Source organism: Erinaceus europaeus, chromosome 15, assembly GCF_950295315.1.
Source record: "Erinaceus europaeus chromosome 15, mEriEur2.1, whole genome shotgun sequence".
NCBI lineage: Eukaryota > Metazoa > Chordata > Mammalia > Eulipotyphla > Erinaceidae > Erinaceus > Erinaceus europaeus.
This window is the reverse complement of record NC_080176.1, coordinates 18,219,198-18,236,109: the sequence shown is the minus strand read 5'-3', so window position 1 is coordinate 18,236,109 and position 16,912 is coordinate 18,219,198. Positions and strand designations below refer to the sequence as shown.

The 16,912-nt window shown below is 52.7% G+C and overlaps 3 protein-coding genes across 3 annotated transcripts; 2 read left to right on the top strand and 1 right to left on the bottom strand.

The window, feature by feature from the left end:
* BOLA2B (bolA family member 2B) lies at positions 1 to 783 on the bottom strand. The gene is given in 5 exon segments (XM_007534651.3): positions 1 to 143; positions 330 to 427; positions 526 to 653; positions 656 to 749; positions 751 to 783. Coding segments are annotated over 5 exon segments (453 nt in total). The 3' UTR covers positions 1 to 43.
* A 243-nt stretch (positions 784 to 1,026) lies between these two features.
* SLX1A (SLX1 homolog A, structure-specific endonuclease subunit) lies at positions 1,027 to 5,649 on the top strand. The gene is made up of 6 exons (XM_007534649.3): positions 1,027 to 1,214; positions 3,737 to 3,788; positions 4,087 to 4,401; positions 5,102 to 5,229; positions 5,366 to 5,453; positions 5,535 to 5,649. Exons 1-6 carry the CDS (start codon positions 1,027 to 1,029, stop codon positions 5,562 to 5,564), a joined length of 801 nt encoding a protein of 266 aa, XP_007534711.1. The 3' UTR covers positions 5,565 to 5,649.
* A 1,586-nt stretch (positions 5,650 to 7,235) lies between these two features.
* Positions 7,236 to 16,860, top strand: LOC103123969 (sulfotransferase 1A1). The gene is made up of 8 exons (XM_007534648.3): positions 7,236 to 7,366; positions 14,644 to 14,850; positions 14,948 to 15,073; positions 15,164 to 15,261; positions 15,483 to 15,609; positions 15,710 to 15,804; positions 16,145 to 16,325; positions 16,487 to 16,860. Exons 2-8 carry the CDS (start codon positions 14,703 to 14,705, stop codon positions 16,597 to 16,599), a joined length of 888 nt encoding a protein of 295 aa, XP_007534710.1. The 5' UTR covers positions 7,236 to 7,366; positions 14,644 to 14,702; the 3' UTR covers positions 16,600 to 16,860.
* The last annotated feature ends 52 nt before the right edge of the window (positions 16,861 to 16,912 follow it).

The window sequence follows — 16,912 nt, the reverse complement described above, 5'->3', positions numbered from 1 at the left end:
TCGGTCTGACTCATAATTTAATGGCTGCACAGGTCCTGGTCCTTTACTTCTGTTGCTCTCGGACCCACTGCTCAGGGGTCAGGGTTTTCTGCTCAAAGGCATGAATGTGCTGGAGCTCTTCCGACAGGCATTCGTTCACCAGCCTGCGGGCAGAGATGGGGTTAGAGGGTCCCAAAGCCAGGCAGCCCTGGGAGGCAGGAGGTGGCCCTGGAGGATGGTCTCCGGAGCCTGGGATCAAGGCGGCGAAGGGCCTGTCTCGGTCCCTGCAGGGATCACAAAGGCGGGTCCCGGAGCGGGGAGCCCACCGAGGGAGGTGCCCGGGCTCTTACCGGTGTCTCTGGAGCAGCGGCTTCCCGGAGAACTTGGCCGACACCACTAAGACTCGGAAACTGGCCGCGCAGCGGTTGGGAGTGGTGTCTTCCACTTCCTAAGGGGCAGAAGAGCGTGGAGGATAACCCAGCGCCCCCAACCCGCCCACACAGGAGCCCACTTCCTCCCGAGGGGGCATCTCGCCGCTCAACTCACCACGTGCTCCGCCTCCAGGTCTCTCTGCAGCTTCTCCCGGAGCAACTCAGCGCTGAGCTCCATCACTGCAGCCCGGACAGGGCAGCAGCCTTGCGGGAAGAGAGCCCCGTTCCCACCGGCCACGCTACTTCCGCCCTTACTGACGCCACTTCCGCTGAGTCTCCCACTTCCGCCCTTACTACAATGTCTGTCAACCCAGCACTTCCGCCCTCATGCACGCCCACGTTTCCAACTGTCCTGAGATTCCGCGCTCCCCATCAGTTAGCCAATCAGTCGACATAAGGTGGCATTCGGCAGAGACGACGCTGATTGCTGCCTGCCGCCTGCACAGCAGCCGGGATCTTGTGTGTTCGGACTCCCTAGCTCCGTCCCGCACTGTTGTGGCCTCCTAGGGCGCCTCGGGATCGTTCCGAGAGCTTTTACCAAGAGAAGCATTTTGTGATCCTAGTCATCAAGCTCTCCTCGAGGTCAGAGACCACGGCTCTTGACCCCCAAATCCTGATGGGCCCCGCGCGGGGCGCGGCGAGGCCTGGACGCTTCTTCGGAGTCTATCTGCTCTATTGCTTGAACCCTCGGCACCGCGGCCGCGTCTATGTTGGGTTCACGGTCAACCCCACTCGCCGGGTCCAGCAGCACAACGCGGGCCGCAAGAAAGGAGGTGCCTGGAGGACTAGCGGGCGCGGCCCCTGGTAAGAGGGGGCGGGGCGACAGGGGCGTGGCCAGAAATGACAGTGGGTGGAGCCTAGGAGCTATTAAACTCGGCTGGAGGTGTGTGTTAGGGAAGAGGGCAGCCTACCGCGGGGTGGGGTGGGGGTGGGGGACATAGAAAGGGGACTGATGAGGGCCGGGAGATGGCTCACCCCGTACAGACTGCGCACACTTTACCTTGCGCAAGGACCAGGTTAAATCACCTCCACCACACGACAGCAACATGCACTTCACCGGGGATGCTCAGTGAATGGTGGAGTGATGCTATGGTGTCTTCCCCTTCTCTTTCTCTGTTGCTATCTGAAATGAAGAAGCAGAAAAAAGTCTGGGTGCAGTGGAATTGTGCAGGCGCGAAGTGCACTGGGAGGGGGGGAGGAGAAGAAAGTGAACTGATAGGACGACGACTCACCCAATAGAACGCAGATTTTACCATACCAGAGGACAAGTGTTTGGGCCTCTAGCACCACACGAGAGCACCACGAACAGTAGCAGTACAGTAGTGTCTCTCCTCTATCTCTTTTTATTTATTTTTTATTATCTTTATTTATTTATTGGATAGAGAGCCAGAAATTGAGAGGAGGGAGACAGACAGGGAGAGAGACAGAGAGACACCTGCAGCACTGCTTCACCACGCACAAAGCTTTCCCCCTGCAGGTGGGGACCCGGGGCTTGAACCCGGGTCCTTGTGCACTGTAATATGTGTGCTCAGGAGTCAGGCTGTAGCACAGCAGGTTAAGTGCAGGTGGCACAAAGCACAAGAACCAACATAAGGATCCCGGTTTGAGCCCTGGCTCCCCACCTGCAGGGAGTCGCTTCACAGGCGGTGAAGCAGGTCTGCAGGTGTCTGTCTTTCTCTCCCCCTCTCTGTCTTCGTCTCCTCTCTCCATTTCTCTCTGTCCTATACAACAACTACGACAACAATAATAACTACAACAATAAAACAAGTGCAACAAAAGGGAATAAATAAAATAAATATTTAAGAAATATATATATATGTGTGCTCAACCAGGTGCGCCACCACCCGGCCCCCATCTCTATCTCTATCTAAACTTAAAAGCAAAGAAAAGTGTCGGGAGTTGGCGGTAGCACAGCGAGTTAAGCACACGTGGCACAAAGCACAAGCACCGGCCTAAGGATCCTGGTTTGAGCCCCCTGGCTCCCCACCTGCAGGGGAGTCACTTCACAGGCGGTGAAGCAGGTCTGCAGGTGTCTGTCTTTCACTCTCCCTCTCTGTCTCCCCCTCCTCTCTCCATTTTTCTCTGTCCTATCCAACAACAACGACATCAATAATAACTACAACAATAAAATAACAAGAGCAAAAAGGGAATAAATAAAGAAATAAATGTTTTAAAAGTATAGCTTCTCTAAAAAAAAAAAAAGTGTCCACTGGTAGTGGTGGAATCTCACAGGCGAGGGGCTGTGGTACCCAAACTAACGAGACAGATAAGGAAGTGACAATGGCTGGGGAGGTGGCACAGTAGCTAGAGAACTGGGCTCTCAAAATCGATCCTTGGCATTGCATGTGCCTGAGTGATGCTCTAGCTTCCCCTCTCTCTCCCTTTCTCTCAGCTCTGGCTGATGGTGGTGCTGGGGATTGAACCTGAGACTTTGGAGCCTCAAGTGTGAGAGTCTCTTTGCATATCCATTATGCATCTACTCTCTTATTAACAAATAGATTTAAAAAAAAAAAAAAGAAAAGAGGGCGGGGGAGACAGCATAATGGTTATGCAAACAGACTCTCATTCCTGAGGCTCCTAAGTCCCAGGTTCAATCCCCCCGCACCACCATAAGCCAGAGCTGAGCAGTGCTCTGGTGTTTCTCTGTGTGTGTCTCTCTCTCTGCATCTCTCTCAAATATAAAATTAATAAAATTTTATAAAAAAAAAAAAAGAAAAGAAAAGGGGGGCCAGGTAGTAGCGCACTGGGTTAAGCGCACATAATGCAAAGTGCAAAGACCAGCACAAGGATCCACCTGCAGAGGGTCTCTTCACAAACGGTGAAGCAGGTCTGCAGGTGTCTATCATTCTCTCCCCCTCTCTGTCTTCCCCTCCTCTCTCAATTTCTCTCTGCCCTATCCAACAACAACAGCAGCACCACCAACAAACAAACAAACAAAAAAAACGGAAAAAGATGACTGCCAGGAGCAGTGGATTCGTAGTGCTGACACCGAGGCCCAGCAATAACCCTTTTCTTTCTGGAGAAAGAAAGAGAGAAAAAAAATGAAAGTAATGGCGTGGTTCATCCAATGTCCAGGGCTGAGGAACAAGGGTGGGCTGGAGGAGAGTCCAGGAAGGAGGGGAACTGAGGAGGGCAGCCAGGTACCTGTGACTGGAGGTGGGGCCTGTGGTTGACAGGTGAACAGGAACTTGTATCACCAAGGGGGCAGACCTCCTGTGACTCCACTCTGGTGGAGGACTGACTGGGGTTGAACCGTGACGAAGGGAGTGGGTCTGATAGGGGGTGGGATAAAGGTTCAGAGGCCAAGCCTACATCCTCTTCCCCAGGGAGATGGTGCTCATTGTGCACGGCTTCCCTTCTGCTGTGGCAGCTCTTCGGGTAAGAAAGGGCAGGGCCACACCCCTGACCCGGGGCACCTCCCTAACCCCAAGCACTATGGCTCCATTGCCCCAGGAGCTGCCCGGACAATCCCTGTCCTGGGATGGTCCATGTCCTGGGATGGTCTCTACCCCAGGAGCTCCCTGTCCCTGGATGGTACATGCCCTGAGATGGTCCCTGCCCTGGGATGGCACTTGCCCCAGGATACTACATGCCCCAGGACCTCCCTGCCCCCGGATGGCCCCTGCCCGGGGTGACCCCTGAAGCTCCCCCCCCCCCCCCCCCCCCGCCTCCGCAGTTCGAGTGGGCGTGGCAGCACCCACAGGCCTCTCGCCGCCTGGCGCATGTGGGCCCGCGCATGCGCGGAGAGGCCGCCTTCGCCTTCCACCTGCGAGTGCTGGCGCACATGCTGAGCACACTGCCCTGGGCCCGCCTGCCGCTCACGCTGCGCTGGATGCGCCCCGACTTCCACTGCGACCTCTGCCCGGCGCCCCCGCCGCATGTGCCGCTGACGTTCGGACCCCCACCACCCCCGGCCCCGAGGCGCCGCGCCCTGCCCTCTGCTAACCAGGATGCCAAGACCCGCTGCACCCTGTGCGCGCGCACTCTCCAGGTCTGCATTGGGTCCCCGGCCTGTGACACCCTGATCGCCCTGCCTCCAACCCAGAATAGGGAGGCCTGACAAGGCGCCTCCTGCGCAGGACCCTGGGAGGGCCTCCCCTAGACTGCAGACCTGCTAAAAGCAGGTCGTGTGGGCAGATCGTGTGGGCTAAGGCCTTCCTTGGCTCTACAGCCCAAATTGCAGTTTTTTGTTTTTTTTTAATTATTTATTTATTTATTCCCCTTTTGTTGCCCTTGTTTTGTTGTAGTTATTATCGATGTCATTGTTGTTGGATAGGACAGAGAGAAATGGAGAGAGGAGGGGAAGACAGAGAAGAGGAGAGAAAGACAGACACCTGCAGACCTGCTTCACCGCCTGTGAAGCGACTCCCCTGCAGGTGGGGAGCCGGGAGCTCAAACCTGGATCCTTTTGCCAGTCCTTGAGTTTGGCGCCGCCTGCGCTTAACCCGCTGCGCTACCGCCCGACTCCCCAAATTGCAGTTTTTGGAAAAGATTTATTTATTGATTGATAAGAGGAGAGGAAGAGTGAGAGAACCAAAGCATCACTCGGGGATTAAACTCAGGTCCTCCTGCTCAAGAGTCCAACACCACCTTGAGCCACCTCCTGGACTGCCTTAGACGTTGAGTATCGGCTTCATCATCACTTTCTGTTCTCTCCCCGGCCTCCCCCTGCCCCCCCCCCCCGCCCCAAGGATGAAGAGGAGCCCCTGTGTTGTCCCCACCCTGGCTGCCCACTGAGTGCCCACATGATCTGCCTGGCAGAGGAGTTCCTGCAGGAGGAGCCTGGGCAGCTTCTGCCCCTTGAGGGACAATGTCCTGGGTGAGTGCAGCCTCCCTGCCCCAGCCACGTCTAGATTAGACCTGGGGAAATGGTACCCACTTGTCCCTGTCCAGGCCCAGTGGACATCTTGGCACCAAGAACCCTGACTGTCTCTTCTGCTACCCATCCCTTTCAGCTGTAAGAATTCTGTGCTGTGGGGAGACCTGATCCGGCTGTGTGGGACTGGCGCAGAGGAGGAAGAGGAGGACTTGGAATTAGAAGAGGTAAGACAGGTTCGGACCCCAGCTCCCTGTCCCACCATCCTCCTCCAGGCTGCCTTTGGCCAACTCTGACTGTCTCCACAGGAACACTGGACAGACTTGCTGGAGACCTGAGCCTTGAGTCCCCAAGCCCCTCCCCACCATAGGTTTGGCAGTACCTGGCATTTTTTACTTGAATACAATAAAGTGTCTTATTTAATGGTGTCTTCTGGTGTTTGCTGGGGGTGGAGAGGAGGCAGGGGCCCTGCCTAGTGTTGTGGCTGTACTCCAGTGTGAACCGGCCTCTCTTCTAGAGCTCTCCCTACCAGACTCAAAGTTCACACTTGTCTTTGAGGACTTGGGAGGCTCACCCTGGACTCACCCCTGATGACCAATTTGACTTTGGACTCATTTACTTTTTTTTCTTTTTTAAGATAGGGATAGGCAGAGAGAGAGAGATTGAGTGAAAGAGGTCTCAGCACCAAAGCTTCCTTCCGTGTGGTGGGGGCCGGACTTGAACCTGGGCTGTGCACATGGCAAAGCAGATACACTATCTATTGGGGCTGTTGTGCTGGCCTGATTGACTTTTTTTTTGCCTCCAGGGTTACTGCCCAGACTTGGCTGTACCACGAATCCACTACTCCTGGAGGCCAATTTTTTCCCTTTTGTTACCCTGGTTGTTTTACCATTGTGGTCATTATTATCGTTGTTATTGATGTCGTCGTTGTTGGATAGGACAGAGAGAAATGGAGAGAGGAGGGGAAGACAGAGAGGGAGAAAGAAAGATAGACACCTGCAGACCTGCTTCACTGCCTGTGAAGCGACTCCCCTGCAGGTGGGGAGCTGGGGGCTTGAACTGAGATCCTTCCGCTGGTCCTTGTGCTTTGCACCAAGTGCGCTTAACCACTGCAGCTGACCCCCGATTGACTTATTTTTAATGGAATGCTGGGGAAGGAACTCAGGGCGTGTGACATAGTTGAACAATGTCATGGACTCCACACTTTCATTCCTTCTTTTAGCGAGAGGGAGAGGGAGCCAGACAAAGAAGGAAACACTTACCTCACTTAGCGCTGCTCCACCACCCACACCCCCTCACTCCAACTGCTGGGTGCTCCCACACCTTATCTTCCAGTCCCTGTGACTCTGACTATGACTGTGACTTCCTTCGGACTTTAATCCAGATAAGAACAAAGGCCAGTGAAGGGGGAGGGAGGGGCTGTGGCTCTCTAGGCTTCAATGTCCATCTGTCTGCTGAACCCCTGTCCAGCTCAGAGAAAGGCACCGGCTGGAGCCCATTACTCTTCTAGCAGCTGTGAGTCAGGTTCCAAGGGGAGCCTGGCATACCCTCTGCTGCCCCTTCAGCCGGCCCACCTGCAGCACTCTGGGCAGAGCTGCCTGCAAGCTACCCTCAGCCTGAAAGCTTGTCATGGAGACTTAGCCTGGTTGGGCCAGGCAGGGGGCTTGACAGAGCATAAGCTGCTGTGTGTTAGGCCCTGGATTTGAAACTTGCATAGAACCTGGCGGGAAGCCAGTTGTGGAGCCTCTGGCTTAGGCCTGCTCTCCACTCCTTTACCCTCTTCAGTCAACCAGAAGAGGCCAGGCCTGCATGGGTGGGGTTCAGAGGACTCAAAACCAACACACACACATACACACACACACACACACACACACACACTGCACCCCCCTTTTAGTCTTGGGTTTCTCCAGTCAAGGCAGAGCTCAACTCCAGCTGGGATGCTGAGCAGAGTAACAGGGAGGGCCTACCCCCATCCCCACCCTCTCCCAGGCTCCACCCTCCTCCTCCTCCCAGAAGCCAGCCTTGTAGGCCCTCCCACTGAGGACTTACAAAACCTCCTGCTTCTGGGAGCAGGCCCTCACTCACCGCTCCGCCCCACACTGAGCAGCAGGCTCACAGGGCTGAGATCCCAAGAAGCCAGGTAAGTGCAACGGTTGGGAAGGACAGCGCCAGCCCCCAGTGCCAGCTGTGTTCCACTCTGGTATCCCCAGAACCCCCTTCTCTCTTTTTGCGCATCGACCCCCAGACAAATGCACACACACCCCACTCCCGGGCCATAGTGGAGAAAGAGAAAGCTGGCTGGCTGGCAGGAATAATGGAATCCCCTGGAGCACTTCCAGAACCCTCCTACTTGGGCCCCACTCCCAGGGTGATTGCGTCCTTTAGGGGTTTGTCTGGGCACAGGTTTGAGAAGATTTTACTGACTTGGTGAGAGAGAGCAGGGCATCAGTCTCGTAGATGCAGTGCTGGGGATCAAACCAGAGGCCTCATGTGTGCAAGTCCTGTGCTCTACCCACTGAGCCACCTCCAGCATTGCTGGGCTAGGATTTTTAATTTTTTATAATTACTTTAGGGAGAGTGAAAGACAAATAGCGAGATACAAGGAGAAAGAAACAGTATGAGACCAGAGCATTGCTCAGCTCTTGCTGATGATGGTGCTGGGGACTGAACCCAGGACTTCAGAGCCTTAGGCATGAAAGTCTTTTTGCAGAACCATGATGCTATCTCCCCAGCCTGGCACTAAAATTTTTTTATTTGTTATTGGATAGAGACAGAGAGAAGAGGGAGATAGAAAGGAAGAGAGACAGATGCCTGCAGACCTGCTTCACAGCCTTTGAAGTAACTCCCCTGCTGGTGGGGGGGGGGGGGACCTCCAACCGGGATCCTTCTACTGCTGGTCCTTGCGCTTTGCGCCACATGTGCTTAACCCGCTGCGCTACTGCCCAACTCCCCAAGCCTCTGAATCTTTTAGAAGTACAGCTTCTCACCCCTTCAAAATGTATTGTCCCCAGCCACCAAAGCACCAATAACTCTTCCCCAAAGCCCACTGAGCCGCCTCCCTCCCGTATCCTGCTAGCCCTGTTCTGCAGTCAGAGTTCAGACTTTCCCTTGGGTTTTGCCTGTTGCCTTTTGCCCTTGATTTGTTTGTTTAACCCCTACCGGTGCAGTCTTTCCATATTTTCATTTCATATAAATCACCTTCATCTTTCCTGAGTCTGGTTTAGTGGCAGTGAGGGTTTTTTTTTAGCCTTTTAATTTATGGTTGGATAGAGACAGAAATTGAGAGGGGAGAGGGGGAGATACGGAAAGAGCTGAGACTGCGTGGTGGCGCATCTGGTTGAACGCACATGTTACAGTGCGCAAGGACCCAGGTTGGAGTCCCCGGTCCCCACCAGCAAGGGGAAAGCTTTGCAAGTGGTGAAGTAGTGCCGCATGTCTCTCTCTCTTTAAATACTTTATTTATGGGGGGCCAGATGATAGCCCAGTGGGTTAAACGCACATGGCACAAAGCACAAGGACCTGAGTAAGGATCTCGGTTTGAGCCCCCAGCTCCCCACCTGCAGGGGGTTCGCTTCATAAGCGGTGAAGCAGATCTGCAGGTGTCTATCTCTCCTCCTCTCTGTCTTCCCCTCCTCTCTCAAGTTCTCTCTGTCCTATCCAACAATAATAATAACAATAAGCATATCTGCAGGTGTCTATCTCTCCCCCTCTGTCTTCCCCTCCTTTCTCAAGTTCTCTTTGTCCTATCCAACAATAATAATAACAATGATGAGCAACAAAAGGGGAAAAAAGTGGCCTCTAGGAGGCAAAGCAGGTCTGCAGGTGTCTGTCTTTCCCTCCTCTCTCGATTTCTCTCTGTCCATTCCAACAACGACAGCTATAACAACAATGATAAACAACAAAGGCAACAAAAAGGGAAAAATAGCCTCCAGGAGCAGTGGATTCGTAGTACAGGCACCAAGCCCCAGCGATAACCCTGGAGGCAAATATTTATTTATTTATTTATTTATTTATTTATTTATTTATGAGAAAGGTAGGAGGAGAGAGAGAACAAACCAGACATCACTCTGGTACATGTGCTGCCAGGGATTGAACTCGTTGGGACCTCATGCTTTCAGTTCTTTATCCACTGCGCCACCTCCCAGACATCTCCCTCTCTATCTCTGCTTCCCCTTTCAATTTCTGGCTGTCTCCACTCAATAAATAAAGATAACAATTAAAAAAAAAAGAAAAAGGAAAGAGACAGAGAGATACCTGCAGCCCTGCGTCACCACTCATGAGGCTTTCCCCCTGCAGGTGGGGACCAGGAGCCTTGGTCTTTGCACACTGTAATGTGTGTGCTTAACCAGTTGCACCACCACCTGGTGCCTTGGCAGTGAATTCTACTAGCTGTTGTTTCTCTGCAAAGCCCTTCATCCTTCCTTCAAGCCTGACTGATAACCTAGCAGGATGGAGTATTCGTGGGTGAAGGTCTATTTCACTCAGAACTGTGAATACATCCTGCCAGTCCTTTAGGGTGTCTGTAGAGAAACCAGCTGACAGCTTTACGGGCTGTCTTTCAAAAGTGATTCTGACTTTTCTCTAGTATCTTTCTCTGTCTTTGAGTTTGTAGTTTGTTTTTTTTTTTTTTTGCCTCCAGGGTTATTGCTGGGGCTCGGTGCGTACTGCTCCTGGAGGCCACTGCTCCTGGAGGCCACTTTTTCCCATTTTGTTGCCCTTGTTGTCATTATTATTATTGTTGCCATTGACGTTATTGTTGTTGGATAGGACAGAGAGAAATTGAAAGAGGAGGGGAGACAGAGAGGGAGAGAGGGAGCCAGGCGGTAGCGCAGCAGGTTAAGTGCACGTGGCAAGAGGGGGAGAGAAAGATTAGACACCTGCAGACCTGCTTCACCTCCTGTGAAGCAAACCCCCCCCCCCCCCCGCAGATGGGGATCCAGGGGCTCAAACCGGGATCCTTGAGCCTGTTCTTGCGCTTTACACCATGTGCACTTAACCCACTGCGCTACCGCCTGCCCCCCGAGTTTGTGCCTTGGTGAACTTAGGTTTGGATTCATTTTTCTTGGTCAAGCTTCGTGGATCTTGGGGGTAGTGGTGTCTATCTCCTCCTTTAATTTTAAGGGAAATTCTCAATCAATATTCCTTTTTTCATTCCTTTTTTATTTTTTACCAGAGCACTGCTCAGCTCTGTCTTATAGTGGTGCAGGGGACTGAACCTGGGACTTTGGAGCCTCAGGTACGAGAGTCTGTCTGTATAACCTTTATGCTATCTACCCCTACCACTCAGTCAGTTATTCTTTAAATATTAATTCCAGCCCTTCCTTTCTTTTTTTTTTTTTCATTTGTTTTTAAATCTTTGTTTATTGGATAGAGACAGTCAGAAATTGAGAGGGAAGGGGGAGATAGAGATGGAGAGAGACAGAGAGACACCTGCAACACTGCTTCACCGCTTGTGAAACTTTCCCCCTGCAGGTGGGGACCAGGGGCTCGAACCTGGGTCCTTGCGCACTGTAACATGTGCACTCAACCAGGTGCGCCACCACCCGGCCCCTTTCTTCTTCTTGTACTCCATGGTGAGAATGTTGTCTCATAACCCTTCTGCTTTATCTTCATTTATTTTAGTGCTCTTCTCCTCTTGATTCCTCCTCCTCTGTCTCTGTTGTTATCACTGGGACTTTATTAGTCCAGGCTGTTTTTTTTGTTTTTTTTTTTAAAAAGACAGACAGAAAGACACCAGAGCACTAAAGCTTCCTTCAGTATGGTGAGGGCTGGGCTTGACCCTGGGTCGTGCGCAGGACAAAGCAAGCACACTAGCCAAGTGAACTATCTTCTGGCCAGGCTTTTTACTTTTTGCTGATTGTGAGTGTGTCTCTGGGGTCGGGGGGGGGGGGGGCTTTCACTGCCTTATCTTCCAGCTCTTTGCCACGTTGACTTCTGGCATCTATCTTCCTGCAGGTGTTCTGCCTCGTTGTTTTTTTAATCCATTACTGCATGCTCTGTTCTTCTGAACACTTTGGGAATTTTTCTTTTTTAAAAACTTTTAAAAATTATTTATTTACTTCTTTTTTATTTTAATTGTTCCCTTTTGTTGCCCTTGTTTTTAATTGTTGTGGTTATTACTGTTGTTATTGATGTCATTATTGTTGGATGGGACAGAGAGAAATGGAGAGAGGAGGGGGAAGACAAGAGAGGGGGAGAGAAAGATAGACACCTGCAGACCTGCTTCACCCACCGCTTGTGAAGTGACTCCCCTGCAGGTGGGGAGCCGAGGGCTTGAACCGAGATCCTTACATAGGTCCTTGTGCTTTGCGCCACCTGCACTTAACCCACGGTGCTACCGCCCGACTCCCTATCTATTTACTTATTATTGGATAGAGACAGAAATTGAGAAGGGAGGGGATGGGGTTGAGTGGTGGCACACCTGGTTGAGTGCACATTACCATGCGCAAGGACCCAGGTTCAAGCCCCCAGTTCCCACCTTTGGGGGGAAAGCTTTTCGAGTGATGAAGCAGGACTGCAGGTGTCTCTCTCTCTCTCTCTCTCTCTCTTCCTTCCTCTTTCCCCCTTCCCTCTCAATTTCTGACTCTCTACCCAATAAATAAATAAATATAATTTAAAAAAATCAAAAAGAGAAGGGGGGGAGGAAGAGAGAGAAAGACACAGAAACACCTGCAGCCCTACTTCACCACTTGTGAAGCTTTCTCCCTGCCTGTGGGAATCAGAGGCTTAAACCCAGGTCCTTGCACACTGTAACCACCACCTGGCCCATGCTGGGAAGTTTTCAATGATTCCCTTTGTCATTTCTCTGAATTTGTTGCGATCTTCCTCCATGTCCATAAAGGAGTGAGTGCTCAGTTACTTTGAAGTTTTCACTGGGAGGTTTTACAGCTCTGCTGACTTTGGGGTTTTCTTCACAACGCTGTCCTCACTGCAGGTGGTTTTCTTTGCTGTGTGGTTTATAACCTATGTTGCCCTTTTTCTGCTGGGCCTGGCTGGTAGAGACAGTGGCTGGCAGGGGCAGAGGCCATTGGCTGAGCTGGGTGGATGGCACCTATGTGAACCCAATTGGGTGATGAGCTGCAGCAGTGAAATACTAGTTCTGACAGTGTGGAACCACACAGGGAAAGGATCTCACTGCCTAGATTCTGGCTTTTCTGGACAATATATATATATATATATATATATATATATATATATATATATATATATATATATATATATATATATATATATAATTTATTTATTTATTGATAGGACAGAGAAATTGACAGTGCTGCAGGTGTCTTTTTCTCTCCCCCCCCTCTCTCTCCCCGTCAATTTCTCCCTGTAAAGCTTCACCCCTGCAGGTGGGGACCAGGGACTTGAACCTAGGTCCCTATACCTGTGTGCTAAACCAGGTGTGCCACCACCTGGCCCCTCAGTCAGGTCAGCTCAGTGTTAGAGCAGAGCATTTGTGTGCCTGAGACTCTGAAGTCCCAGGTTCAGTCTCTGGCATCACCGTAAGGCAGTCCAGAGCAGTGCTTTCTAAAAACAAAAGTTCCAAACAAGCAAATCTTGGAGTAGTCATACCAGTATTTCTTCTGCTCTTTGTTAACTCTTGAACTTTTATGTTTTATGAGTAGAGAGCTGTGTAGTTTAGCTTTGTTGCCCACTGAACATCTGGCAACATCACAGCAGGCTGACATGGGGTTTGATGCCAGGTCACATACTAATAGCTTTTAAAAACTGTTTTCTGGGAGTCGGGTGGTAGCACAGATAGTTAAGCGCATATGGTGAGAAGCACAAGGACCGGCGTAAGGATCCCGGTTCAAGCCCTCGGCTCCCCACCTGCAGGGGAGTCACTTCACAGGTGGTGAAGCAGGGAAAAAAAAAAAGAAAAAGAAAATCTTAAGTAGTGAAGCAGGTCTGCAGTTGTCTTTCTCTCCCCTTCTCTGTCTTCCCCTCCTCTCTCCATTTCTCTCTGTCCCATCCAACAACGATGACAACAATAATAACCACAAGGGCAACAAAAGGAAATAAATATTTAAAAAAAAGAAAAATACTTTTAAAAACTTTGTTTGGCTTTTGCCAAAGAAATAGCTCACTTGGATAGTGTGCTGCTTTGCCACATATGTGAACCAGGTTCGAGTCCGGTCCCCACTGCATGGAGGGAAGCTTCCGAGCCGTGGTCTTCTTCACTCTCTCTCTGCCTCTACCGTTGTGTCTGTTTTCCTTCTTCTTCTTTTTTTTTTTATCATGGCTGGGGCTTCACTGCTCTAAGATTGACTTTCCCACCCCTCCTCAGATAGAAAGGCAAAAGGGAGTCGGGTGGTGGTGCAGCGGGTTAAGCACAGGTGGTGCAAAGCACAAGGACCGGCGTAAGGATCCTGGTTTGAGCCCTGGCTCCCCACCTGCAGGGGAGTCACTTCACAGGCGGTGAAGCAGGTCTGCAGGTGTCTGTCTCTCTCTCCCCCTCTCTGTCTTCCCCTCCTCTCTCCATTTCTCTCTGTCCTATTCAACAGTGATGACATCAATAATAACTACAACAATAAAACAACAAGGACAACAAAAGGGAATAAATAAAAATAAAAAAAAAGAAAGAAAGGCAAAGAGGCAGAGATGGTGAGACCACAGCACAGAAACGTCCTTCATTGTAGTGGGGGCTGGGCTTGAACCTAGGTCACGCACATGGCAATGCAATACACTGTCCGTGTGAACTATTTTAATTATTTATTCCCTTTTGTTGCCCTTGTTTTGTTGTTGTTGTTATTGATGTCGTTGTTGGATAGGACAGAGAGAAATGGAGAGACAGAGAGGGGGAGAGATAGTCACCTGCAGATCTGCTTCATCGCTTGTGAAGCGACTCCCCTGCAGGTGGGGAGCTAGGGGCTCGAACCGGGATCCTTACGCCGGTCCTTGCGCTTCGTGCCACGTGCGCTTAACCTGCTGCGCTACTGCCCGACTCCCCCAAGTGAACTATTTTACTGGCCCTGTTTTCAACCAGAACACTGCCCAGCTCTGGTTACGGGTGGTGCCAGGGATTGAACCTAGGACCTCTTGCACATAAGTGCTGTGCACTACTGTCATGTCATCTTCAGGGCTCGGTGTTGTTTTTAACATTTACTTGTTAATAGGGGAGTAAGAGAGCAGGGAAATAGAAAACCAGAGCATCACTTTGGCACATGTGATGCCGGGGATTGAACTCTGGACCTCATGCTTAGCATGAGAGTCCAGTGCCTTGTCCACTGTGCCACTTCCTGGGCTGCAGAGTTTTCTTTTTTAACCTACACTTGCAGTTGGGCTTTAGAGGAGAGAAAGGATGTTGTGTCACTCACAAAAAAGGGAAATGTAGGCTGTAGGCAGTGCCGAGACCAGTCACACTGGCGTCTGGTTGCCCGACTTCTGGCTCTGCGTACTCACGGGGACCGTGTTCTTCAGCCTTCTTCTCTCAACACAGGAATCCAGTAGGTGACGCCGTTGTTGTGGGAGGTGGCATCATGGAGAAAGTGCAGGATGCCTCCCGGCCACCACTGACCTACGTGGAGGGCATCCCGCTCATCAAGTACTTCGCGGAAGCGTTGGGGCCTCTGCAGAGCTTCAAGCCCTTGCCTGACGACCTACTCATCAGCACCTACCCCAAGTCTGGTAGGCGATGAGCCCACCCCCCACCCCAGCTGTACAGGGTCCCCGCTCTGCCCACAGGGCCTGCCCTCAGCCTGGCCACCCCCATTCCCTCCACCAGGCACCACCTGGGTGAGCGAGATCCTGGACATGATCTACCAGGGTGGCGATGTGGAGAAGTGTCGCCGAGCCCCCATCTTCATCCGAGTGCCTTTCCTGGAGTTCAAGGGCCCGGGGATCCCCTCAGGTGTGTGGTGGGGTGCTGGGGGGAGTGGAGGGAGGGGCAGAGGGAGGACCTGAGCCCCAGCTCAGCAGACTTGCCCTGCCCAATGCACAGGAATGGAAACTCTGACGGAGACCCCAGCCCCTCGGCTCCTCAAGACGCACCTGCCCCTGGCCCTGCTCCCTCAGGTGCTGCTGGATCAGAAAACCAAGGTAAGGTGCCAGGGAGGCCAGGGGGGAGAGCTGGGACTCCAGATGGGGTGGCACCAGGGATCAGGCTAACATAAAACGGTGCCCAGCCAGGATGCTGGCAGCAGAGCAGGGTTCAAAGCCCACAGCCGCCTGGCCTACTTCCCCTGCGCCAGACCAAGAGGGACCATCCCTCATGCGGGTTCCAAGGATGTGCTGTGCAGCAACAGTGCCTGTCCCTGCAGGTGATCTATGTGGCCCGCAATGCCAAGGACGTGGCCGTCTCCTATTACCATTTCTACCGCATGGCCACGGTGCACCCCGACCCTGGCACCTGGGACGAGTTCCTGGAGCGGTTCATGGCTGGGGAAGGTGGGTCTGACTCTGGAGGAACAAGTGTGTGTGTGTGTGTGTGTGTGTGTGAGGGGGTAAAAACAAGTAACCCCGGTGCTTGGTGTCACTGTCCCCCCAGTGTCGTATGGGTCCTGGTACCAGCACGTGCAGGAGTGGTGGGAGCTGGGGCGCACCCACCCTCTGCTCTACCTCTTCTACGAGGACATGAAAGAGGTGAGGACACCGGCTATCCCTGCCCACCCCCCCGGCCCCCCACCATCCGTCCCTGCCCGGGACCCACAGCTGCAGGGGCACCGCAGTGACAGAAGCCTTAGTCCAGCTCTGCCCTCCTGGCTCAGTCCTGCTGTTGCTTCTCCCAGCACCACAGTTATGAAAGAGGATTGTCCCTGCCTTCACCCAAAAGCATCCACACAGCGGGTTATAAGGTCACAGGCCAGAGCACAGGCCAGGCCAGAGAGCCAAGGTTGGGGGTGGCGGCCTCTGAGCGGGAGCTGCCAGGTCTCTCCTGAGCTGAGAGGGGGCTCTTGCATTGTGACTCACTCTGCTGCCCCAGGACCCCAAGAGGGAGATTAAGAAGATCCTGAAGTTCCTGGGGCGCTCCCTGCCGGAGGAGACTGTGGACCACATCGTCCAGCAAACGTCTTTCAAGGAGATGAAGAAGAACAGCATGACCAACTATACCCTGGCCCCCCCCGAGATCATGGACCACAGCATCTCAGCCTTCATGAGGAAAGGTGAGTGAGCGCCTGGGCAGCGGCTGTGGTCAGGGGAGGGTGGCCCCCTGGCTGGCCGTGCATTCACTTGCTGGTGGCATGGCTGTAAGTGACCAGGAGGCAGGAATGGCCCCACAGAGGGGCGGGGGCCTGCACTCAGGGCCTCCAATCTCCCTCCCCAGGCATCGCTGGGGACTGGAAGACCACCTTCACTGTGGCCCAGAATGAGCGCTTTGACGCCCACTATGCTGAGAAAATGGCTGGCTGCAGCCTCCGGTTCCGATCAGAGCTGTGAGCAGCGTTGTGGGGAACGGCTCCCACCGGTGGTGTGTCTAACATGGCCGGGAATGAAGACGGCAGCCAGGGAGACAGCTCAGCTGGCAGGGTGTCAGGCTGGAGTGCTGCAGGCTCCTGGTTTGATCCCTGGCACCGTGTGCACCAGATACTTTGGCATCTCTCTCTCTCTCTGTCATGTAAAACTCTGCTCACATGAAATAAAAAAAGAATCAAGCCTGGCTGGTGCTGACAGGCACCTCTGCTGGGAGCAAAGAGCAAAGGTGTGCTCAACAGTCAACGTTCTGTGGGGCTCAAGGAGGCGCCAGATTCCA

Coding starts and splice junctions, on each gene's coding strand:
- LOC103123969 (XM_007534648.3), top strand. CDS start 14,703: ATGGAGAAAGTGCAGGATGCCTCCCGGCCACCACTGACCTACGTGGAG. Junction 15,805..16,144: donor TCTACGAGGACATGAAAGAG/GTGAGGACACCG, acceptor CTGCTGCCCCAG/GACCCCAAGAGGGAGATTAA. Junction 16,326..16,486: donor CTCAGCCTTCATGAGGAAAG/GTGAGTGAGCGC, acceptor CTCCCTCCCCAG/GCATCGCTGGGGACTGGAAG.
- SLX1A (XM_007534649.3), top strand. CDS start 1,027: ATGGGCCCCGCGCGGGGCGCGGCGAGGCCTGGACGCTTCTTCGGAGTC. Junction 3,789..4,086: donor CTGCTGTGGCAGCTCTTCGG/GTAAGAAAGGGC, acceptor CCGCCTCCGCAG/TTCGAGTGGGCGTGGCAGCA. Junction 4,402..5,101: donor TGTGCGCGCGCACTCTCCAG/GTCTGCATTGGG, acceptor CCCCGCCCCAAG/GATGAAGAGGAGCCCCTGTG.